Source organism: Cydia fagiglandana, chromosome Z, assembly GCF_963556715.1.
Source record: "Cydia fagiglandana chromosome Z, ilCydFagi1.1, whole genome shotgun sequence".
NCBI classification, from domain to species: Eukaryota; Metazoa; Arthropoda; class Insecta; order Lepidoptera; family Tortricidae; genus Cydia; species Cydia fagiglandana.
In genome coordinates, this window is record NC_085959.1 from 22,257,268 (window position 1) to 22,284,664 (window position 27,397).

Here is a 27,397-nt window from a genome sequence, read left to right on the forward strand (position 1 = left end):
AAATATATTGATTGTGATAAATAATAATATTGAAACGTTTGCGAAACATCACATTGTAATGCCAAGCGTACAGTGTGATTGTTCTGCTCTGCACGCTTCATTTAGCAGTCGGTCGCAGACCAACAAGTCCTTAAAAAAATATCAAACAAAAACCAGTCAAGTGCGAGTCTGACTCGCGCATCGAGGGTTCCGGACTTTTTTAGTATTTGTTGTTATAGCGGCAACATAAATACATCATCTATGAAAATTTTAACTGTCTATCACGGATCATAGATACAGTCTGGTGACAGACAGACGGACAGATGGACAGACAGACATACGAACAATGGAGTCTTAGTAATAGGGTCCCGTTTTTACCATTTGGGTACAGAACCCTAAAAATGATATCTGTTCACGTTCAATGTTAGTATTTACCACGTCCTCTAAACACGGCTGCTCTGATAGGTGCTTAAATTGCAATTAAAATACAATAATTATACGTAACCGTAGCTAATATGTTTTGTTACAAACGTGTACATATCCATATATATGGTCTGATAAAACATGTTATTATAGTGCAGGCTGTGGGTAGTACCTATATACTAGAGCCCTACTAGTTTAAAGCAAAACTCATACCACTTTGCCTAATTTAATATGATGTAGAGCACGTCTTAAAATAACCAAAAACCAGCGTCTTAATAGAAGCGAAAGACAATAAGTCAGTATGGACCAAGGAGTCCCTGAATAGTAAAATATTTTTTTAGATATACATCATTTTATTAGATGACTCATACAGGCAACATTTATTCCTTCAATTACAAAATCCATTTTCGAGTAAAAAATACCTAAAAATACTTTAAAATAATGGTTTTCAGGTCGTCTGCAACCTTTGATGCAGTCTTTATCACCTCAAAAGTCGAGGCTGTTTTTTTATCTCTCATATTTAGTGGTCGAGTGTCGAGTCGAGACGTAGGTATCTCTTTTACTGATTACGATTTGATCATTTAAATAGCCCATGGCTCCAGCAAGTATAGGTAAGCATGGTGGTTATAGCGGAAGCAGTTATAAAGTTGACCCAAAAAAATTTTATTAAGCTATGAGCTTCATCACATATGTTCCTTGAGTAATTCTAAGCATTTCAAGCCTGGGAGGCAATAAGAAATGTGTGTCTACTCGGATTTGTAATGGATTAAAATTTTCAACCCCTTTTTAACCCTGTTAGGGGATGAATTTTACAAAACGCTGAAATTACTTTTCCTGTCTTTTAATAATATCCCCAAATACAAAGATTCAAGTCTCGCGTTCGAATTTTTTTTGATATCCATACAAACTTTCAACTCCTTTTTCACCACCTTAGGGGATGAATTTTCAAAAACGCTGAAATTAGTTTTCTTGTATTTTAATAATATATCGTTTTACGAAGTTTCAAATTCCTAGCTTAAAATAAAACTTGAACCCCATACAAACTTTCATCCCCTTTTTAACCCCCTTAGGGGTTGAATTTCTCAAAATCGCTTCTTATCTCTGGTACACTTTATAAATGTAATCTAGTGTGCAAATTTCAACTTTCTATCTTTTGTAGTTTCGGCTCCTCGTAGCAAAAATCTCCAACCAAATTTTTCACCTTTTTACGTTTTTCTTGTAAAATTACTATGAAATTGAAAAAAACAAATATCAGCAATGAATTCTACGTCTTTGGTTTGTACGAAAATGATACCAAACTTGCCCTAGTACCCACCAGGATCAGAGTAGATTTTTTTTAAAGATGACGGGTGGCGGCCGTCTTTGTACCCCACCCTCCCCCCCACTTCAGGCTAGAAATGCTTAGAATTACTCAAATATCAGATGTGATGAAGCTCATAGCTTAATTAAATTTTTTTGGGTCATGTATGGCAGCGTTACATAACTGACTCCAGTATTATAAACAGCACTTTGCAAAACCTTTGAATACCGTCAGAGTGTTTTTTTAAAGTCCGTTAATTTCAAGGGTGCATTACTGAGCCTGAGCTTAAATTAAGTAACTTTCTCAACGAAACCGGTATTCATTAACTCCATTTTCGAAATGATCGATCATTCATTTTTATCTGATGATGATGAGGCCCCTACGAGAGTGTACACTTGCCTTAGAGACTGTGTAGTATTGGTTAGTGATTAGTATGAGTTTATATGCATTTCCTACTAAACGCAATTACTAATATCTCGGACGATCGATATTTGAAATGTCATTTGATAGTTTTCAATTGTTTGATGTCCGTGTTACCACAACCAGATTACCTAATTAGTAATTAATACTTTTTTACAATAAAAATATAAGAGTAAAGAAAATAAAAATTAATGTAGTTCACTTTTCTTAAATGTACTTAGCCATACCATACCCGGAAGTTAACGGAGTTTAAAAAATAAACACCGTGTAGAAATATTTTTTACAAGTCGTTTTTTACCACATTTTAATATGGTTTCGACTTAGGTTAGTCGTTAACTCTTAGAAACCCATTAGATAGTACGAGTAAGTAGGTAGGTATATATAATTAGATTTCCTATTAACAAAAAGAAAATAAATGCGATAGGTTTAGTTAGAAATACTGCATACTGCATTGCAATATTTCTAAAAGGTTGTTCGCTTACAGGTTTATGACTCGTTGTCCTCAGTAGCATAATGCCTTCCACGGCTTATTTTGTGTAATATGTTAAAGTGCATGTTCAGATATTTTTGGATACCATGGCCGCTTCGATATATTTGATGTCGACTGTACAAAGCCATATTAAATATATACTACCTAAGTATGCCGAAGTTAAAGGACTTAAATAAAACCTGTTTATTTCTAAAATAAAACGACTTGCGAAAGCATATGACTGTCATAAATTAACATAGACACGAAATGTTCATATTGATTAAACGAAAATAATAAATAACAATTACTAATTTAATGCGCAACACAGTCGAGTCGTTGCCTAATTTTTACTTATTAGCCTTGGCCTGGCGCCTGATTACGCAACTTACAGATATTTGTCGTTAGATCTGCGAGCAGTACGGCATCCACATGGAGTTGTCGGTGCACATGATCTTCGTGCTGGTGCCGGTGCTGGCCTCGTGCATGGTGCGCAACCTCAAGTACCTGACGCCGTTCTCGACGGTGGCCAACGTGCTGATGGCCCTGGGCGTGGGCGCGGTCATCTACGAGGCCGCGCACGGCCTGCCCGACGTCAGCACCAGGGACTACATCGCCTCGTGGCGACAGCTGCCTCTCTACTTCGGGACTGCCGTCTATGCCTTCGAAGGAATTGGTTTGGTAAGTAACGAAAAGCCTAAAATACCTACGTTATTCATATTATGACCAAGTCGACTTACCCTAAACAAAAGACGCGGTAGCTATCCAGGGTGATCTCCAACAGGGGTGATGAGAGTAAATGAGAACGACTAACGAAGTTAAAAATCAAAATATTATTAAAGGTACTCCCGCTAAAGAACGAGATGCGGCGTCCGGAGCAGTTCCAGAAGCCCCTGGGCGTGCTGAACGTCAGCATGGTGGTGGTTGGTGCCATCTTCGTGACCGTAGGCTTCCTCGGCTATCTCAAGTGGGGCGACGAAGTACAGGGCAGCCTCACGCTCAACATGGCTCCTGGTCATATGTAAGAACTGCCTTAATTTTACAATCGTTTAATAAAATTTAATAAAATATACAGGATGGTTCTACTTTAATTAATTTGGGTAGGTAATTATTATAATTTCCACTTATCTCTGCCTATCGGCGTCGTAATATCGCACACGTGATTTCATATAAGATGTATGAAAAATCTATAATACTTGTGTTTTGAACATTTAGAAATACTGGGAGTTAAAGTGTTAAAGAAAGAAATAACGTCTTTCAGAAGTACGAGTATTTACATGGGTACTTTACATATGTCCTTCGACATTACCTGATGGACTTCTGAGTAGGAACATTAGCAACTATACCGATACTTACTGTAAACAATATATTTTGCTACTGTGCGTAAGACACACTACACTACCAGCCATAGTCGTTTTGATATTAATGGGCGATTGTTTCAATGTGTCCGCTAGCCTGAGTACCGTCGTGCAAGGCTTGATCGCCCTGGCCATGCTGCTCACGTACCCGCTGCAGTTCTACGTGCCGGTGGCCATCGCGTGGCCCGGCCTGCGCCGCAAGGTGGGCGCCGGCTCGCCGGTGGCCAAGGAGCTGGGGTTCCGGGCGGCGCTCGTGCTACTTACCTGTAACTTACTTTCCTTTATTTCCATTTACTTGTGTACCGACTTTCATTCCTACGTACGATTTATCACTGAGTATTAGGTATCTTAGAAACGCATAAATTGAAATGAATATATGTGACGTCCCACGGTCAAAGGTACCTTATGGCGGGTATGGAGTTATGCATACCCCAGTAATCTACAATAAATAAGCTATCGATAACACAAAAGATCAACCTCCTAAGTTGCGTAGTTACAGAGATATGATTTTTTGAAAATAATGTTGTGAAATGAGCAACTTTACGATACAGAAGTTTTAAGTTTAGCAGCCTAAAAAACTATGTTCCTGAAGTAAGTTACATAGTTGACTACAAATAATAATATCTTATATATCTGAGATTTAAAAAATGTTGCGACTTGTTCTGTAATGCAAATAGAAACCTTTGATATCCACTGATTTATGTGTATACTAACCAATTTCTTGAAAATAAAGTTTTATTTCATTTTCACGATTGATTAAAATGAGCTCTCAAGTTTTAATTTTATCTATTATAAAACGACACTGAGAGACAGTTTAAGCAAAAAACAATACCGATTTAGAGGTGAAAATGTATTTTCTGACTTTTTCATATAAAATCAGAAAATTGAATATTTTTACTTTTAATGTAACAAACAATCAATTTTTCTGAGCACATATGAAAGAAAATCTGTCATTCAAATGAAATAAATCCTAAAACCCCAACTAAATACTATATTTAACCCCTTATGCCACTTTAAACTTACATAACAATAAAAGTATTTGCTCCATACATTTACGAAAAGGTACCTTATGGAAATAAATCTAATAATACATCACTACAAAACATCAATCACATTGAAGTTTATCTTTTATGAATAGAAAATATTAATTTACATTAAACTGCCACAAATTTAATTAGTTCTTCGTCATAATAATCTCAAAAAAAGACCAATAATTTGTATGTAATGAAAAGGTACCTTGTGGTTAAGTTACATGAAGAGGCATGATGATGATGGAACAGTTAGGATAAACTAATAATATTTTGGGGTAAAGATGGTATAAATCGTCTATTTCTTATCAATAATATATTTTGGTTGCCATTGAAGACAAGCGGCATTGAGGTTCAATGACCTCAGATATTCCATAAGGTAATGCGTCGGGTATTGGCATTCTTCAGCAAACCAATGGCTGATTTATTGCATGCGACCAAACCAAATGAAGATTATTCTAGTTAAGAAAGACTTGACGAGAGTAACTTTGGTATAATAGCAGGCTACTTGGATTTGTAATGTCGGTCGATGTACGGTTATAATATTTGCTAGGCGCCCCAACCAGAACTGAAATTATCAAATTAGTTTTGCAGAATGCTAATACAGTTCTCTACCAAACTTCTTTTCCCGTATTGACTAGTTTTTTTGGGAATTTTCAATCTTTTTTTCCATAAGGTACCTTTTCACTAAACTCTGAGACGACATTACTAGGCTTATAACGAACTTATAACAAAAATAAAAACAGGTAAACAAACGTTACGCATTAAGGTTTCAGATCAGACAATAAAAAAAAAATTGAGCATTTTTTCACCTCTTTACAAAACATTTCATATCTCCGAAACTAGAAACCCTCATAAGGTACCTTTTCCCGTGGAACGTCACATATTCTCTCTAATCTACATATCTTGAATAAATTCAGAATTTAATATTATTTTCTTACCGAAATGGATTTACAAGGTAAAAACATATTATAATACAAGTGGTATATTACCTTGACTATTACTCAAAAATACGCTAAGTAATGTCACAAACGACAAGATATAAAATGCAGCACTCGTTAGTACGGCTCCAAATCGTGAACACTATTTGTGATAATTATACTATTTAATACTTTGTATAATACCTACTTAATATTTTGAAATTAGTAATGTAGAGTGTTACATTTTGTTACATTTAAAGTTTTCCCGACTACTACAGACAACCTGTAAGAGAATATGTATCATTTTCACCTTTCTTTGTTTGCAGTCATTCTTGCCGAGAGCATACCCCAGCTGGGTCTGTTCATCTCGCTGGTGGGCGCCATCAGCAGCACGGCCCTGGCGCTCGTGTTTCCCCCGCTCATTGAGATAGTGATGACCTCGCAGAAGCAAGGTGGAGTACCATTCCACACGCTTGCCAAAGATATGTTTATCATTTTACTTGGACTCTTTATATTTATAACTGGTACTTACGAAAGTATATCATCCATCGTGAAAGCTTTCGTAGCAAAATGACAGCTGGACTCATGACTTTTCTAAAAAAATATTTTAAGATTATTTCTTACATGTGTAAATTATAACTAAGTTACGTAACAACCGTTTATAACACTAATTAAGCTCAAACTTTCATACTTACTAATCAATTAGACTAGAATTGTATATTTTAACAGATTGACAATCGGAAACGAGCCTTCGTTTAGCTGGAATGACAAACATTTTATAATCTTATAGATTGCCATTAGATGCCACTGAGCAACAAATATAATGTTTATCTAATTAAATAATTGTACATGTTATAGTCAACTTTGTCGTGTCGAATCATTAGTCATTCATTATTTTAATTATTAATAAGACAAAGAAATTCAGAAGTTGCACCTTCTACATAATTAATCCGAAAGTAAGAATGTTGCTTGATAATATATATATATATATTGGTCAAAATCACTACCAACGTTTCACCGATGGTCTTAATTTTATCGATAAAAACAGGCATTTTAAAAGCAACCAAATACATATTTGTGTGACAAAATGAGAGCTGTACATAATTAATTAACGAGTAACTAATGTGACGTAACGTAACGTTTGTTCAACTAAATTATTCCTTAGATCCTACCTCGCCTATAGGTAACTTTCCTTCAATCCTACATAATACACATTCAGTACATTTAGAATAGATAGTCATTTAGATACCTACATCTGCATTAGTAGTATTTCAGATATTTTATGTAAGACTATTGAAATAAAATGTTAAAGTATTTAAATTATACCTAAAGCAGACTATGTCATAGACTATAGAGCAAGCATGTAATAGAAAAGATAGATTTTTAATAAAAACACATTAAGCGTCTATCCGGGCATTTAAAAAACATGCCTACTTTGTATCTGGGGCTCGCATGCATAAGTGCATGCCACCTTACACATGCGCACATGATTTATGATTATGATTACCTATTACAGTGAGCGATGATTCGTCTACGTTGTAAAAAAGGTTTTGATAGTTCTATAGTAGGCTAAATAAGATAAATTAATAGTTGATAGTTGATTTAATGATCATTAAAAACCAGGCAAGTGCGAGTCGGACTCGCGCACGAAGGGTTCCGTACCATAATGCAAAAAATAACAAAAAAAAAGCAAAAAAAAAAACGGTCACCCATCCAAGTACTGACCGCTCCCGACGTTGCTTAACTTTGGTCAAAAATCACGTTTGTTGTATGGGAGCCCTATCTAAATCTTTATTTTATTCTGTTTTTAGTATTTGTTGTTATAGCGGCAACAGAAATACATCATCTGTGAAAATTTCAACTGTCTAGCTATCACGGTTCGTGAGATACAGCCTGGTGACAGACGGACGGACGGACGGACAGCGAAGTCTTAGTAATAGGGTCCCGTTTTACCCTTTGGATACGGAACCCTAAAAAAGTATATTATATATCTATCTTCGAATATAAATCGTTTCGGTCTGCGGCATAATTTAACAAGAGCATCTGCCCCGGCATGCTCGACTAAGCTCTACTTTCCACATAGTCGTTTGCTCAGTCATATTATAAGAAATTATGATTGCGAACACAATGGAATTGATTCATTTAATGCTCTGCATAATTTGAGCACGAAAGTTTTTTTAATATTTATAAAAGTAGCATCATAAAATTACAATATAGATACCTAATTACGTAAACGTAAGATTATATTATGTAACATGCCATTTTATCTTGAATGTTAGCACAGTGAATATATTTATACTCACTATTCATTTTAAATTGAAATTCTAAGGTCTGTTATTTTTTTAACTATGTTTTTTCTAGCCTTCTCTCATATTTAGTTTTATTCTTCTTTTTAGGGATCCGTACCTCAAAAGGAAAAAACAGAACCCTTATAGGATCACTCGTGCGTCTGTCTGTCTGTCCGTCTGTCACAGCCGATTTTCTCCGGAACTATACTGAACCAATTAAGTAGAAATTTGGTACACATATGTAAGTTTGTGACCCAAATACGGACATGTAACGTAAACAAATGAATTTTAAACATGGCGCCACTTTTGGGCGGTAGATGAGAAAATTAAAAACTAAACTTACATATCGAATGAAAGAGCTTATTGTAATGCTCTCAAATATATTTTTTTTATAATTTTCGAATAAACAGTTTAGAAGTAATTCAAGAAAAAATAGGCAAAAAATGACCATTCCCCCCTTTATCTCCGAAACTACCGGCTCTATAATTTTGAAAAAATCATTTAATAGGTATACCTATAGATGACAGGAAAACCTATTAGAAATGTACAGCCAAGCGTGAGTCGGATTTAATTACTTAGTTTTTGATCCGACCCCTACGGATTTTTTAAAGAGATTTCACTCACGTTTCACATAAAAAATACATTGTTAAAAATTGTGTAATGTACGGAACCCTTGGAACAAGAGTCCGACTCGCATTTAGCCGGTTTTTTAGGTACTTACTAGCGTTTGTCACGGCTTATTGCCACGGTTCATGGGATCATGGAGTCCACTTGGCAACGAATCCCAAAAATGTGTGTCACTACATCTTTTCACGTTTTATCGATATATAGTTATAAGAGCAATAATACCTATGTATCGATAAGACGTATAGCGTACTTACGTAGCCAACCCTTTGGTATTTTACTCTCTATTCTGATGATTGACCTGCCTAATTACTTTGCTACATTTCACTGTGCCTTAAATATATTTAGCCTTCACTAATTAGGTAAGTAGGTACAACATAAGTAAATATTATAAGTAACTATTTCACAGGTACTTTAAAGCCTCACTGTTGCCAATCTTGTTGGTATGTGTAAACCAATATTTCCAAAGTAACTATGAGTAAAAATGCAAATCATTCGTTTATTTACCGCATTAACATTATAACTCGAATGGAATGATAATGTATTAGGTATATTAATAATTCAATATATTTTTTATTGTAATCATACCTGATACGATGTAGCTTTAGTAACGATAAGTCTGTGATACAGTGAGAGTGAAACTAATGTGATCGATTATGAAAACTGTATTTATTATTTTCTAAGACATTATGGGTAACATTATTAGCAGACATCGTAAGTTTTATAGCATTTTCGGTGCAGCGGAGTGGTATTAACGGAATTGGTATAAACAATTTCAACCCTAATGATTAATTAGCGTTAATAACGTTAATTAATAACCTTAATTTACCATTTCAGTTGGAATTATCTACACCACTGCACCAAAAATCCCATGTCTGATTATTAGTCATAATCGCAAGTTTATAACTGTATTTTTTCAATTGACTAAACAATAATGACACAATATGAAATACAGATTATTCATATTTATGAAGAATTTATTATGTACCTACCTGAATAATAAAATGGTGAGAATCGGTACCTGTTCTTGTGTAATTTCAATAGGTCATTGCGCTAGTTTTCGTCCGGCTTTAGTTTTCGTCCGCTTGACGAAATTTGAACATATACCTACCTTCATTGCTGCACAAATTTGGACTTATTGCAGTCGTTAATATCTAAACAACTTATATATCTACATAAAAAATATATTTCGCAAGCAAATTAAAAATGAAATGTATTATTTGCTAATCCGTCAAGTGGTCGGAAACTGACACTGGACGGTAAACTAACGCAATTACCCAATTGTAACCATAAAATTTTATTGTCCCCGTGTGAAAGTCATAGCACATTCTTTTGAGGTATGGCTTATATGTTCTTGCACTTTCTTCCGTGCCTATAGTTATGGCAACCCTATACTAAAGCTAATTTTACAGTTTAACCTTTCCTATGCCTTATCCCGTATACGTACCACACAGTTTGGACAGTAAACAATTTCAAGGTTATTAATTCCATTTCTTTTTTAACAAAGGTATACGAAGGGTAAACTCACGTATTATATTAGTCACTCGCGCGACATATTGACATGAGAGGAATCGTGTTTTAGAAAAAAATGCGCTGCCACATACAGAAGATTTATTAAGTTTGACAGATATTTTATAGTTGACAAGTTACAATATTAAAGTTATTTAATTAATAATTTTCCACCGGTAACGCCCTACCTCGGCGAAACGATACAAACAGTGAACAGTACCGAACTAATAATCAATCCTTCGTCAACAGCATTATTCAAACAAAAACAAGATATCACTGCGAAGTAAACTACAGGAGTTGCGATTTGCATCATAATTATAACCCAGTATGGTGTCTATATATTAACGCGACACCACAACGATACGGCGGGTGTAAACATAAACATTGAACGTTTTCTTATTTACATGTACAAGTTATTAATTCATCGTTCTTTTCTTTCGTGAGATCTAATACGATATCATGTTGAGAAAATTCATACTATAGGGCAAAGAAAATCGCGGCCCGCAGCCGATTCGAAGGATCAACATAGATTACGGAACATCACGCAGTTTGTATCCCATTTTCCATTACAGGGATACAATCACACAAATTAGTGACATAAGTGGCATAAAAATACAGATAAATAAGTTGTCTTACACTTCCTAAGACTTAAACGACTCTGGAGCCAAAGTTCTGAATGTAATTAATATTAGGACACAAAAACCTTGGTTTTTTTTTATTAAATTTCCCCCGTTGTTACTTAACTTTATGGAACAAGAACACAAATTAGCACCTAAATTATGTACGGCCTCTTAATACAACGTACGCACGTAACCAGTGCCGCGGTGACCAAATGGAGAACTCTCCTTAACACGTATCTTAACAAGCTATACTCGTAAATAATACTGGCAAATTCGCTGGTGACTCATCATCAAATAGGTCACATAAGCACATAACACATGGACCTACAGCAAGCCTCAAAACATTCAATACTTTTGATACTGTCGCACTAACTTAACAATCACATCCAAATCTATAAAATTGAAATTATCCTGGGATTTTTGAGGTTTGGGGTTGGGGCATGCCCCATTCATTTCATTCCCATGATAAGCGGCAGTGATAAATTTGTAGATAGTCTTTTTTTAACTAAGTGAATGGCGATGGAAAAATCCTGTCTTCGAACTCATACATAACAAAAAAATAATTGTACCACCCATTAGAAACCAAATGTTAGTGTATTGATTACCTGTTTTCGTTCCGTACCATAATGCAAAAAGAAAACAAAAAAAAAGCAAACAAAAAACGGTCACCCATCCAAGTACTGACCACTCCCGACGTTGCTTAACTTTGGTCAAAAATCACGTTTGTTGTATGGGAGCCCCATTTAAATCTTTATTTTATTCTGTTTTTAGTATTTGTTGTTATAGCGGCAACAGAAATACATCATCTGTGAAAATTTCATCTATCACGATTCGTGAGATACAGCCTGGTGACAGACAGACAGACGGACGGATGGACAGCGAAGTCTTAGTAATAGGGTCCCGTTTTACCCTTTGGGTACGGAACCCTAAAAATTATACATATTTTTTCAATATTAACAATTATATTAGGTACATGATTTTGAAGTTTGAAGAGAGTCCTTCGTAGTCCTTACATGCATACTTGACATAAATACAAGTGGCATATCACAATTAATCAAGGTTCGCATTTTCATTACAAGGTAACCATTAAATATTACATTAGTAATGGTGTTAATGAATCGTTCATTGTCTTCGTAGTTCTTACTTTTTATGATCAATATGTTACCTTGAAAGCATGACTTTCATTGCCAATTGTAGGTAGGTAGGTATGACGACTTGTTTGTTTCTGTAGCATGTTTGAAAATCCCGAGGATTTTCCTTTCGCACGTCACAATTAAATTAATTCCCATGGGGAGCTGGCGTGAATTAATCAAAAGGAGACTGAAAATTTACAATAGGTATCAATTACGAGTTATCCCAGGTATGGTTATGAACCCTGGCAGGGTTGACACACTCTTTATTTCATGTACGCGAGCGGAGCTGCGGGCCCGTCTAGTCAATTATAGGATTGATAGATCGTGGCTCTAATAAGTAGCTAGGTATCTGTAACGGTTAAGCAGATATTGAAAAACTATTTTGGTCTTTTCTTTTCCCAAAAGTACTTATAATGATGCTAAGTAAACACTAATTTCTAGTAACTTAAATATTTTACTCTAAAATGTATTCTTTGTTTTACCAACTACATAAGTGGTTTCTTTCAGAAATAGATAAGACAAATTAAAACCTAAATTTCCGTGTGAACTATTAAAGCCTCATTTTCTTGTTCTTATGCTTGTTAAATGTTGTGATCGCCCCTCGGCCAAAATTGGACTGAACACGTGAAATGTTACAATCAAACATACTGCGTCACCGTCAGTTCCGAAAACATTTATCACTGCGTAACAAATAAGTCAATACTAAGAACAAAGCTGCGTTGCAAATAAGGATTCATTCGTCGTGGTACGATGTTTTTAACGAATTGGCAGATCCGGCCACATACCAATGGTCTGGTAAAAATTCACGAAAAATTATTTAAATGTATGTGCCCGCGTGACATTGTAGTTGTCACGCGGGCCTCCCTCCATCGACCGAATAGCCATTAGCACACAACTAAATTTTTAAATTCTCAGAAAGTTATAGGGCTATATGAAAATCATCAAAGTCATGATAAACATAAGGAACTAACATTTTATAGGTAATAAGTATAAGTGCTTAGTCACTTTCTTATTTAATTTGAATAAAACTTACGTATCACTAACATAATAAATTAGGTTCGTGAAAACACGTCCCGCGACAATTTATCTTTCCTGCAGAGGCCGTACACCCACACCACCAACCACCGAACAATACTATACTTTAACCTTATGCAAGTTAAATTAGTGAAAAGCGATTAATATAACTAACAAAATCCACACACTTCACCTCTCACGTGCGTACTATTTTTATTTACCCATATTAAATTATTCAACAAATAGTCTCCCGGTACCTAATACACATCAACAAAGCTATAACTTATGGTGCCGATCGGGTAATCTATTTTATACCATCGGTACTAAAAGTTGTAGCCCCGTCAATCACACAAAGTTGATATTAATTAATCATCTTCAATCATACTTTACACAGTAGTAACAGTACAGTAGTAGTAAGGTACAGGCTGCGTAGCCAAGATGCCGATCGCTTACGCTCCGTAGCGATCGAAACGCAACTGTCACTGTCGCACTAATATGGAAGAGTGATAGAGAGACATAATGCTTTTCGTTGTCGAAGCGATAGCGATTGTAACCTTGGCTAGGCAAGCTGTATCGACAGTAAAGAATAAAGGAACATTCCTTATGTATTACAAATATTTTTAAGATAAATAGAATAACCCTTTTCCAGGCCGCACCAATCTACAAAGTTTTCCCGATAAATCTAAATACATATATTCCAATTAATCCAGGTTTGATGATTAATTTTAAAACACATATTTCCCGAAAGTCCAATCTAAATTGAAACTTAAATCGAAATGCTAGAGTTATAATTGTATTGATGCTTATGTGGTCGATAAATTGTACTATGCCCGGAAAACGGTTCACTGGACTATGGACGTTAGGTTTAATGTTTAATATAATAATCAATGATCGTACATTTTCCAGCATTTTTGGTGCAGCAGAGTGGTGTTAACGGAATTTGTATAGATAGATAATTTCAACTGAAATAGTAAATAAGGTTAATATTAACGTAATTAACGCTAATTAATCATTAGGGTTGAAATTATTTATACCAATTCCGTTAACACCACTCCGCCGCACCAAAAATGCTGGAAAATATACGATGTCTGATAATAATAAATATGTAGGCATTCTCCAATTACCACCTATAAGGAACTTAATGTTACAGTGTTATAATATAACTGCAATATTACATGTAATACGTTTTCAGTCGAAGATCCCTAATGCTCTTGTTTCCTAGGACAGCGGTGCCGTCATATAGCGGCCGTCTCCATACAAATACTACGACATCCATATTTAGCCGTATTATTTAGTATGGAGACGGCCGCTATATAACGGCACCGCTATCCTAGGATAACCGATCTTAAGACACTTTTCTTGTTCATAAAAATACATGTCCTATAATATGTACTTAAAAATAAAATTAATAACATAAATAAAAAACCTTAACCCATCTTGAAAATTCATAGTAAACTACAAAGGGCCTCCCTTAAAATCTATAATACTCAAAACGACGCACGTGAATCACGCGCCAAATATGTTGCTCAAAATTCGAGACAAATCACCTCACCTATGAATACTTAGGCTTATAGCTAATAAATTGTCGAAACTCATTGCCACATTCGGCATGCTATCTGATTTACACTCAGTTTATCAAACTTATCAAGTTAAAATACGCGTGTAAAAGCGAAGTTGTGTAATTTTAATTCAGTGAAATTGTGTACATACTGAAAAGGTACCATAATGTTTGCCGCTAACTGTCTATTAAGAGGGGGCTAACACAATATTATACTTTTTATATTGAATTTTTACATTTTAATGAACGCCAAATTTTCAAGGGCAGACACATGGCAGACAACCAGACACCGACCAAAACCATAGAAAGTTAAAGTTGTGTTGATAGAAAAATGACTAAAACATATGTAATATTCATTTATTTTGAGTCGTATATCGTTACTCAGTATACCATAGCAGTATTATTCATAGCAGGTTCTGAGTAAAATTTTAAGTACTTTTGCAGAGAAATTAAGATAAATAAAAAATTGCGATAAAGACAATATTTTGTCGCAAGTTTCACGCGGCGTGCCATATCTTTCCTTTCATTTTAATATATTGGCTTTATGCCCCCTCTTAAGTAGCCTAAGTAGTTTTTGCCGTTACAGCCATCCAGGCGGTTTTTATAATACTATTCGATAAAGACGTGACAAAAGTCTCATTCATCCAATAATGCGTTATATATCATTCTAACTATTTAATGAAGTGCAAGATTATATTTAAGACCTCTAGCAGTTGTTGCCATAGGGGAATGTACTGCAACCGCTAATAGTGACCAGCACTGTCTAGTTTAGTTGATACATTTCGTGAAATAGTGTAGCCCGACGCGAAGACTTTCAATCTAGTTAGCTTGATCTTAACCTAAAAATCGGTTATCAAAAGTGATTAATAATAACGAAACCATAACCTAAAATGAAAACAAATAAATCCGGGATATACTGTTTATAAATACTAAATACGAAGTCAGGATTTGGCAGGATCAGGGGTCTCTAGAGACGTTTAAATAGGCGCACAGCTTTACTGGTGTGTTTCCCGTGGACTATTGTAAACCTTATTAAACTTTACCCTAATACTTAACTAGGTATTGTACTAATTAATAGAAACAGAAGGGTCGAACGGGTATTTTACGTTGTCCACAGGAAAGACGCATTACCTTTCCTGATACAATGAACTGTATGAAAAAGTGACCCATAGACACTGCACGTACCGGTGACCTCAGCGGGGGACCAAGGCGTTGTCGTGATAAGACAACTAGGGCCACTTGCACCATCCCTCTAACCTGGAGTTAACGGGTTAAACCTGGAGTTAACGGGTTAAACCTGGAGTTAACGGGTTAAACCTGGAGTTAACGGGTTAAACCTGGAGTTAACGGGTTAAACCTGGAGTTACTATGGTAACAGTACAACTTGACACTGGGTTAACGGTTTAACCGCGTAACCCTGGGATAGTGGGATGGTGCAAGTGGCGCCTAGTAGTTTATCTCCAAATGACGGCGACGTTGGGGTCGTCCTCGATGATCTGGTCGAGCGTGGGCAGGTCGATGCGCGCGAGGCAGCAGATCTCGTCGGCGCAGTGCCGGCCGGTGAACAGCCGCCGGATGCCCGGCGCCTCCCCGCCGCGCCCGAACGTCGCGCCGCGGCTCGGCGTCCGGATGTACACCGGGAACCTACAGATATTATACTCGTATGGGTGAATCAACTCTTTCTTGTCACTAGTTGCCATGGTTACGGTCTCAGGAGACCGTAACCATGGCAAGTGCACCAGTGACCCAGGGGTCACTCTTAAAATACTACTTATTTAGTATTTAAATGAACCAAACTTGATTTTTTTGGTAGTTATAAGGCCTTTCCATAATGGGACATCTACTAAGCACGTTTGTACAGCAGCAGCTCTTCTAAGAAACTATGCTACTATTGTCACCTGGCTGATGGGACAGAATAACAACAATAAATAGTTGATCGACCCATATTATAAAAAAAAAAACTGTACAAGTAAATAGGTACTCATACTTTACTGGGATTTTGCTGCTAGGTTTCATCTTTAGCTGCTTGGTTTCATCTTTAGCTGCTTGGTTTCATCTTTAGCTGCTTAGTGATACGAGTATCGGGTCCACGTTTTAAATATGAGAGTTATTTAGGTACTGTTGTCATTCCAAAATTTCTATTGATGCATGAGACCATAAATATATCTAGCGAAAAATCTTACACATTACACAAATGTTGAAATGAACTACGTATACCTAAATGTCACACACGCACTGTTTGTTGGATTGGCGTTAGTACTAGACTAGTTTATGATGTAAAATTAGGTGCCCTGAAGAGCCACCGACCTCCTGAGTCAAAGGTGAAGTCTCGGAGTAATTAACAACGGAGACGCCATGTCTAAAATTTTCGGTACAAAATAGTCTGCCGTTTTTTGCGGGGGAGGGGCACATCAAATGTATACGTACGTCATGTCAGATAAACGTCAGTCCATACATATGGTTGACCATTGGCCGCCTATTTTCGACAGAGGGGAACGCCTGTTAATGGCGGCTCCGAGGGTGAAGTCCTTATTCAATTGTTTTAATCTCTAGCCGCCCATACGTCAAACCTTGCCAAGCAAAATGAAATTTTGATTTTGTCAACACAAGGTTCAAAATAGAATGAAACAGAGACCTTTTTGAAGGTCTCTGGGTGGCTAGAGGTTAAGTAATACGACCTAAATTACGTAACGATGGTGAAGGATGGCACGATCAGCTCTTTATTATAATCTATAACTCTGTGACTTACTGAATGCGACAGCGTGTATATTTTAAAATGTTCGAGACTCACGATTTTTTTTAGTTGAAATAAACTAGGCGTTGAAATAAAATATAAAGCCGACAGTCAGTCTTTTCGACATCCCACATACATACTACAGGTATCTTTCCAGGCACCTTTAAAAAGGTAAGGTAAGGTGAGGTGTTTTAAAGGTAGGTTTGTACCTTTTCAGGCACTTGATGAGGCCGTGCAGCTGCGCGTAGAGCACTAGGCGGCGCACGTCGAAGGCGGCGCGCGCGCCGGCCGCGTGCCGCTCGCACACGGCGCGCAGCGTCGTGCCCTGCTGCAGCGCGCACAGCATCTCCAGCACGTCAGATATCGTCGGCTGTTAACATTACATACTTATTTAAAAATTCGCTACCTAACTATTGATGATGATGATGATGCTCTCCTGACCGATTTCGGCCACAGCGACTGGGTGCTCTGGAGTAGGCAATTTTTAACTCGTGTTATTAGAGTGTAGCTGATCCACTCTCTGGTGCGCCCTTAAGTGGCTCACGTACCCTATCTTCTTGCTAAATACTCGAGCGCATTTTGGGCACGTCAGCACACCACCTAAATAATTGTAGGAAATTGAGGCTGGCGGCCGAGCTTTAAGCTCATCTCGTTTTTTGTCGAGCTCACTGCGGCGTTCAGCCTCAAAAACGCTAACTCGATCACGAATGATGCGCCGCCATTCGGGCCGCTGCGCTGCCTTTCGCTCCCAGTCAGAGGGCTCTAGTTTGCATCTCTTCATATGTCTTTTCTATTAACCCTTTAACAGGTATATAGTTCAAAAATTAAACATATAATGACTTAGGGTCGGTTGCACCAAACCGTCTGTCACCGTTAAAGCGTTCGCAAAATTTTATTGTATGGGCAGTTTCATACTACACTGCTGATTAACATTAATCAGTTCGTTAAATGTGGTTGGTGCAACTGGCCCTTAATGACATTAATGACATACCTAAAGATCAAAATCATTGAATAGGACCATATAACAGTTTCCAATAGTCATGTAAAAGTTAACGAACACAAAAAAGTAACAAAAATATGTTAGACTCAACGAGTATATACATATTATAAGGCCAGGCACCTATAATATTAAAAAAATAAACTATCCATATTTATAATGAATGAATGGAAAAAATAAGTTGGTACCTACCAACATACATAATACCAACCTTTTCCTTGCTGTCCGATCCTTTGGTGATGAAAGCCAAGCATGACTTCTGTAACTCCTTATCACTGAACAGGCGGCTGAGGTTCGGAGTGGCTCGGTACATGTTTGTAAATTTGATCACTGGTATTAATGTCACCTGTAATCACAAAACGCAAGTTAAATGTTTAGCAGTTTATTGTCTGACAAAAAAGAATACTGTAGTGTCGTCCCATTTTCTTATATCTTATATAGATTGATTTGAAAGGTCTGCGCCTTTGATGCCTAACCTGTCAAGAAATGAATGAAGAATGTTGCCGACGAATGCTGCTTTTATGTCATCGTATTTTAAGTAAGTATTATATCGCTTAAAATTTAATATTTTCTTCGCAAGTGTGATGAAAAACATTGTGTGTATTCCGGGGTATGAATATTGCAATCTCGGGTCTTTAAATGCCACCCTCGTTACCAAAATTTCACTTACAATGTACCATAATTAGTTACTTTTAACACAGAATAAATAGTACTTCCTTACAGAAAGGACGCTTCCTACAAAACCGAAGTTTGATAGCGATTCAGCGACGACTCATGCTATCTCATACTAATGTATGGCACTATCCCTTTCGGCTATTTAGGGTTGTCAAAGTTCAAGTCATTTTCTTATCTGTGGTCGTGCACGCAAACAGACGTCGCCACTTGGTGTCAACTAGGGATGTACCGACTAGTCGCCGACTAGTCGGGAAAGCCGACTATCCGGCCACATTTGTAGTCGGCGATTAGTCGGCGACTAGTCGGCAAAAATGGCCGATTAGTCGGCACTTTATTAGTGAAAGAAAAACAGAAAAAAAAGAAACCAACAGTCAATATTTACCATATGTTTTATGTCTATTTTACCAAAATACATATTCAGGGTGTGGAAACTTTTGTTCATATAATTGACTGTTTGATCGTTATCGTATGGTGGTGGGCTGGTGTATTCCTCTACAGGTCGATCTCAACTGATTCTCGTGTAATTTCATTGCAAATTTCTATAATTAAAGGATTTTATTATAATTCCGTTTTTTTTTTAATGGCCATAGGGAACTATTAATGTTATTGCAAAATTTAGAGACTTATAAACAGGGCACGTTGCTCGTAAAGACGCTGACCACAGGGGATAGGTTCTTAACTGGCGACTACGATTGTACGAGAAATAGGGCCTTGGAAATACCTCCTACAAGTTGTAGTTACTGACGGTCTGCTCAGGATCGCAAAATAAAAGAAAGACAGAAATTGAACGAGGATTCTTGTGATCGGTCTTTGAACCTGTAGAGAACAACTTTTAGCCAAGCTAATATATGAATAGCGCAACCAAAAGAGCAAAACTATTGTTTTTCACCTGAACTCATACGAAACTAATGATCTGGCCGACTAGCCGACTAGTCGGCCGACTAATCGGCCATTCGAGGGCCGATTAGTCGGCTAGTCGGCTAGTCGGCCAAATCAATAGTCGGTACATCACTAGTGTCAACCCTTTTGCTCGGAGCAATGCTGCGCTGAACGGAGCCGAGTTTGCCCGAAATCAGGACTGTCTCCTCACTGCTTATAAGTGACGCGGGACTAATATACGATAATATAATAATCTTAGTCTTACCACTCCATAGTAGACAAGGTTTTGAATACAAGACTTCACCAAAGTCTTCTCTACGTTAGTGTCGGCCGCGATCTTAGACACGTGGTTGTAACCGGTGATGTGGGGTAAGATCTGTAAAACAAATCCACCAACATTATTATAATCATTTTTTTCACACATTAAAGTTTATTTTAAAAAACAATGTATTGCGAATTTTTTTTATGTTTAGCGTGATTAGAAACGTCCATAACTCTGATGACTGCAGATACCTATATGAAATTAGTAGAGACGCCTCCTGTCCACACTGTGGTAAGGAGGAGACTAGCTTACACTTACTAGCAGAATGTACTATGTACGCGGCACCGCGATATAATACATTCGGTAGAGATACACTAAAAGAAAACGAACTAAAGGACGTCGAACTCAAAGATGTCCTTCTGTTCTGCAGGAAAACAAGAAGACTTGAGGAGAATAGTGTGGGAATGCCGCCGGGACAGTAACCTAGCTACAGCTCCAACTCCAGGGAACTGGGCTGAATGAACGCGACAAGCGATCGACAGCCCGCTTGCTTCCGGCCGGGCGTCCCTACACTACATCTACATCTAGATATATGAAAAATAAGTCTAAGACTTTATAATTTCTAAACGCTATTTATTGACTTATTGAACAAAAGTGTCACCGTTTGAGGAGTATAATCTGTTTAAATTATTTGCTTGTGTTAAAGCCACACCCGGTAGATATATTTCTGTATAGAATAAAAACAGATTCAATTAAAGTACAATGAATGACCTATGCATTCTTTACATCTCCGAATGCACAGCATGTTGTATCGAAACTGTAAAAAAGGTACTGAAATAACCTGTCGGGTAGTGAGATCCCAGTCGTCGTTGATGTCGACGTCGACGGGCCCGTCGCTGTCGAGGTGCTGCTCCTGCGCGCGGCGCGCGGGCGAGGCGCGCGCGGGCACACCGCGGCCCGGGGCCCGGCGGCCCGGCGCGCCCGGCCGCGGCGTGCCCACGCTCGCCACCAGCACGGGGACGTCGTGGTCGTGCACCGGCGCCGGGTCCGCGCGCACCTCCACCACCTTCAGGTGCATCACCGTGTCCCCTTCTATAATACAACATCGCCCCATTTTAGGTACAATGTGCGTTACAATTACGCGTTATGACGTTTACAAAGATAACTCAAAATCCTCATTCAAACAGCTACTTTCTTGATCATGGACACATAAAACAATAAGACCGACATCTATAAAAAAAATCGCGTTGTATACAAATTCAGTTATTGACAGATACCGGCACATTTTGTAGTATAGACACATGTCTTTTCGTTTTATTCGTCCATTGCTGATTCCATAAGACAGACCACAACAAATCATAAGCAAAGCATATACATATAAAGGGAGTAGGTATTTATTTGGTATTTCGGGGGTATTCCACTTTATTACACATACGTGTAGTATTCATTTCACATTGTTTTTATAATGATAGGTACACACCGACGAGCGTCGATTTGCGATGCGTGTTGAGGTCGTGCAGCAGGTGCGCCAGCAGCGTCGGCAGCCGCGTGGCCCCGCTCGACACGAAACGCGTCTCTTCCTCCATTATGGTCTACCAATAAAAATCACTTCTTAAAACAACGCTACCAAAAACATAAAAAAAACTATTAATTATTATATTTTTATTTATCCCCGGCGCTATATGCAAAAAATCCATTTAATGCCAATAATGCCTTATATCATTTTTGAAAAAGCTGTAACTCATATGACTGCTGGATCGATTTCTACTAAAACGTAGGTAAGTACCTTCGCAAGGAAACTCGCTTCTAGTAATAAAACCCGCATCGACATCGGTCTATCCGTTGCATAGTTACGATGCCACAGACAGACAGATATTTAACACCCCTTTTTGAGTTGGGGGTTATAAACGTTAATGGGTCCAGAACATTTAAAAAAATGGGTTTCTGTTTTGTGGACAATATAATTGTTAACGAGTTTGGCACTACAGTTGCCTCCAGAAACTCGCGAACTAAATTGACATGAGTTTGACAAATAAAATGATACCAGGAATAGCAAAGAAAAAATAGTCAGGGGTATATGTCGATAAAATGATATCGATAAGTAAGATATTGCACTTACTACCCATGTCATAATTATAAAGGGGTCACAAACGATTTCGATTTGTATGAATGTGACGAGAAATGTGGTTGATTCGATTGTAAGATGGTGACGTTACCAATCAAATCAGGAGATGCGGATGCGAAACTGACAAATTTCAATGTTAGTATGCAGGTTTGGGGGCATGTTGTTTATTTCAAGAGCTCGCGGTGGTCGCCATAAATCTTAAACAATTGGTGATTTAATTTTATACAATGTGGCCGGAAGATGAGATTGATCGATAATTAAAGTTAGAACAAGAAAATTCTGCAGCGATTTTGATAGCCCACGTAGTGCAACTATTATTTAATACGGCATATTTTCATTAGAAGTTTGACGTTTAAAATAATACTTGCACTGCGTGGGCTATCAAAATTGCTGCAGACTTTTTTTGGTCTAACTGTATTTAAATTCTGACCTAATTGTCAACTTGAATGTCCAGTTTAGGGACTGGTCTTCTTTACAATAATTACAATCGAAGCAATAGGGATCACCGAGACGATTTAATTTTTACGTCCACACCACACAAATTAAATGAGAGTTCTTATCTTATCTTATTTCCCCATCTGGGTCGGCCTTTTTTTGTATTTTGAGCCAAAATCACTGTTTCTATGTTATCACCTACTACTTGTTACTCTAGCTGTAAGATTTCCTAACAAACAAAATAAAATAAATATAATAAAATATTTATTTTATTACCTACAATATGTGTATCCAATATCCTTGTATCTATTACTATAAAATTGCACAATTTTCGAAATATGTACCAAGTAACATTTGTAAAATAACTTAAATTACTTATTTAAAGATACATTTTAACTGATCGCGCAACAGTAGCGCCGCTAGCGGTGAATTCTCGCGATATTCTCTAATTCAAACTTTTTTGAAAATATCGATATGAACAGCACTGGCCAAACTGTGGTATCATTTGTGCACATTGCACATTGACCTGTCAATTTAGTTCGCGAGATTCTGGAGGCAACCTTATGTGACAGAGGCTTTCATCATACACATACCTAAAAGGGTGCAGCGAGAAAATTATATTCCATTTATTTTATGATGTCCACAAAAAAGATCAATAACCTATGCCATTCTAATACACACAGGTAGCAAGTAAACACCCTCACCAAATGTTCTCCAAGTTTCTTGACGACCGGTTCGTACTGCACGGTTTTGGACCAGCTGTCGCACACGAAGCAGAGGTTGAACAGGTACGCGTTCCGTTCGTAGCGCGAGCTGTCTATCCGGATGGGGTAGCCCACTATTTTGTGGCCCAAAGCATTTCTAGAATTAATTGCAATTGGTATGTCAGTATCAATGTATGCTTAAGTACTAACACTCTAAGCGCTCATGTTGAATTAACAGGTAATGTAATTATGGATAATCAACATTGAATAGAAAATTTTCACAGGTTAGGTCCAACATGAAATATATAAGCATGTTGAAATACCGTAACTTAAGTATACCTTAACACTATAGCAAATTAAAATGTATACAGTTTCTTGTGCATAGCAACCAAACAGTTTTTGACATACTGGGGTCTACTCATAGTACACAGAGATACCATAGGTTTTACAACAAACCTGTTTAAATGATAAAAACCCTAATAAAAAAGACAACAATATGCAATACAGGCAACAATATAATATACTACATCTGTTAAAGTTATATATTGTCTGGTGACAAGCAAAAGTCACTAAGTACTATCAAAAAACTAAAGTAACAATGCACTTTATTGCACTTGTAACACGGTTTATTTTACAATAATTTCAATGGTGTTAGTTAGTGACTTTTGCTTGTCACCCGACGATATGCAAACTTGCGCATTGCATTTCTAAATGGTAAAAAATATTTCACTAATAAATTAATTCAAACTTAAATTTCGCTTAGCTTTATAAATATTACAAGGAATACATATTAGATTACTTTTGTTCACTTTTACACAAATGAATTTAGCTTTGAAATCAGACACAATCAAAATAAATTTGATATTTTTACATCAATCAATACACATATGTAGGTATTCCTCTTTTTTGTAGCATTAGAAAAAGGGTAAACTGTCTTGATTGAGCTATTACTTATGAAACCGAAAGAATGTAAATTTATGTCCTCTCTATATGTTACCATAGATAGAGAAATATATGATGTTACATATTTGCAGTAACTTATTTTTCAAAAGGTTATTCCAATTAAAATACACATAAGATTGTTTACCATTTTTCTAATAATTTCTTGGGCAATTGTATAAAATTCTACAAATAAATGTTACCAAGTTTGCAGACTCTAAATTCATAACTGTTGTTAAGCAAAAACTTTTGCAATAATAATTTCATGCATAAGCTATCTAGTGCATCAAATTTCTATAAGGGAAAGTATCTACTGTGTTAAATTATGAATTCCATAGTAATATTAATTATATTTTTTTAATTTTATACATTCATTTTAATTATGTATTGAATTGAAATGTAAATCGTCTCATATTGGGACTGGCCAGAAATTAGGTTTAAATCTTCTCGGGCAGAGGTATAGGGTTGGAGCCCGCACAGTTTATTTCATGTTCACAAGGGTAGTATATCATATTCTGCTTAGCAAGACGCAATGCTCATTGGATCAAGATATTGTGCAGGTGGAATATCAACCTAAGCATATTGTAATATGCCCTCTTTATTAATAAATTATCTTTGTAATGTTAAAAAAATCAGGTATATAATGTACAGCCCCGGCATAGCTTAATTAATCATTATTAATAACTAAAATAAGATTTTAAAATGTATAAACATCAATAAAATCACTTGTAACACAGTGGATATAGGACCTTGAGAACACATAAATATTCAACACATATTATCATGGTAAAAACTTTCTCATTCATCATGGTTAAACTTGAAGAACTTGCTTGTGCTTGTAATGTATAATTTAATATCAGTTAACACGTTCACTGCAGTGTTTGGTTAATTACAAGTTAAACTAATAAGTGCAGCAGCAAAGATGTTGTTAAAAATAGCAAGCTTGTAACAAAACAAAATATTACTGCATAAGCATTGCAATTCAGCGAGGTAACGCTGCCAGCGTCTATGGTACCTTGATGAGGGGCGATTTTTTATTGTAGTTTAGGTTTTATTTATATTAAAATAGTATAATTTTAGTTTATAAGTTTTTATACAACATTTATATTTATTTAATAAATCATACTAATTTAAAAATATTACTTACATTGTCATTGTGCATCTTTGTATCTGAGGCTTGGGGATGATAAAGGCACTTATAGAATCGAATACTTCTTTTGATATATAATCTTCTGGAAACTGAAATTACAACACAAAACATATTTCAATGGCAACTTCAAGTTAACATATAGGTACTGATAACTAACAGTTTAAATTACTGTTTCAGCTAAGTTAGAATCCAATAAAATTTTGTAGGTACATAAAAAGTTGTTTAAATTATGTACTGTGGGAACAAATTTACATGAACAAAACATTTAAAATGCATTGTAAATGAAGTTATAAGATAAATTATATTGTTAGAACTATAATGATACAGTTTGGCAGTGTCCTTCTTAGATATGATGTACACTAATCGTTACTCTTACGCGTCTCAATATCAAGACTAACCTGACAAGCAATTTTAGGGCCAGCTACGGGATGAAACTCGCCCAAAAAGATACATCGTATGGGGCCTTCACGCCCGCAACCTTCGTAATACCGAGTCTCCATCATTTTCGATAAGTTCTAATTGTAGTAGTGGCTTTTACGGTCGGCCATACAAAGCAAGTACTTTTAAACTTGCCATTTGTTGATTAAATTGCTTAATAGTGAAGAGGTGTAATGCAATGACAGCGTTTTAGTCTTTTTCCCCACTATTATCACTGGGAGCCACACGACCACTTATGAGAAAACAACCGTCCTCAGCTTGTTTCAAGGCACCTTGGTTATAACACAATTCCTAGAAGTTTTACTTCCGTACCTTGCTTATTACTAACAAAAATATCTATCCTATAATTTCTATAACACAAAATAGTGACAGTCTGACAGTAGTGTCACAATTACGAATGTCACATGTGACAAATGTCAGGTAGATTTTTTTTCGTGCATTGGATAGGCTAAAGCTCTAGTTCATACTGCCATGTCACGTAGAGTAGCCTTCAAGCAACGCCGACTTCCTTCCGAGATGTCGGAAGGGAGGATCCCAAGCAAAGAATATAATACTCACTAGGAGAAGAACGGTAACTCCATACAAAAAAATGTCCCCAACCGTTTATACGTTTATACTTGTGGCGCCGTCTTTGTGTACCAATGGAACTAAAGTTGACAACCGGTTTAGCCTGGCGGGTATTGACAGCGTTTTACACAAAAATAAAACGCTAATTAAATAACTTACCCTATTCGGAACCTAATAATAATATTGAGAGTGGCAACACTGTTGTCGGTCGTATTGTCCTTTTCTAGCATATACGTCCCTCTCTCTCCCACACTCCCACCACAGCAGTTTGCTTTTTGGCGGTTGTCGCAAAAACAAATTTCCAACTCATTGTCTCAAAATTATACATATTTACACCAGGCAGGATTAAAACTTTAGGTTCCGAATAGGGTAAGTTATTTAATTAGCGTTTTATTTTTGTGTAAAACGCTGTCATTAAACAACTGTACCGCTATTCGGAACCTAATAATAATATTGAGACGTGTTTGTTATCGCCTGGTGGTGGGAAGACGCCAAGCCAATGTGATTATGCATGTACTTATTATGTATATGTAATATTATTATATTATAAGTGTTTAATTAATTATGCAGTACACCCTTTATTTTAACACCTGTGAGGAGAGAGGTATTTAGTAAAGCATACAATTTGATATTCCATTATATTATGATACTAACTTAACATTTTATATACGTACTTAATGTACTTATAAATGTTCAAAAAGAATAAGTGAGTCACCACAAGGGTGCTATACTTAATTACTTAAATGTATGTGAAAACTAGGTAAAAGAAGATGTGATAAGTCAGTCTACTCTTCAAGGAGCATACACATCTGTTATAAGGAGTAATGTAATTCAAGTATGAAAAGATAAAAA

The 27,397-nt window shown here is 36.6% G+C and overlaps 2 protein-coding genes across 2 annotated transcripts in view; one reads left to right on the plus strand and one right to left on the minus strand.

Moving 5' to 3' along the window:
• The window catches only part of LOC134678658 (proton-coupled amino acid transporter-like protein CG1139), a 28,907-nt gene extending 19,081 nt beyond the window's left edge, over positions 1-9,826 (plus strand). The window contains exons 6-9 of the mRNA XM_063537304.1: positions 2,997-3,269; positions 3,431-3,609; positions 4,043-4,212; positions 6,221-9,826. Coding sequence (XP_063393374.1) covers positions 2,997-3,269; positions 3,431-3,609; positions 4,043-4,212; positions 6,221-6,468 — 870 coding nt within the window. The 3' untranslated portion in view covers positions 6,469-9,826. The remainder of the gene's footprint in view (positions 1-2,996; positions 3,270-3,430; positions 3,610-4,042; positions 4,213-6,220) is intronic.
• A 577-nt stretch (positions 9,827-10,403) lies between these two features.
• LOC134678659 (GATOR complex protein NPRL2-like) lies at positions 10,404-26,352 on the minus strand. The gene is made up of 9 exons (XM_063537305.1): positions 25,939-26,352; positions 25,538-25,629; positions 23,452-23,608; positions 21,668-21,779; positions 21,029-21,279; positions 20,191-20,301; positions 18,583-18,717; positions 17,584-17,744; positions 10,404-16,284 (listed from the first exon to the last, which is right to left on the minus strand). Exons 1-9 carry the CDS (start codon positions 26,041-26,043, stop codon positions 16,095-16,097), a joined length of 1,314 nt encoding a protein of 437 aa, XP_063393375.1. The 5' UTR covers positions 26,044-26,352; the 3' UTR covers positions 10,404-16,094.
• Between the last annotated feature and the right edge of the window lie 1,045 nt (positions 26,353-27,397).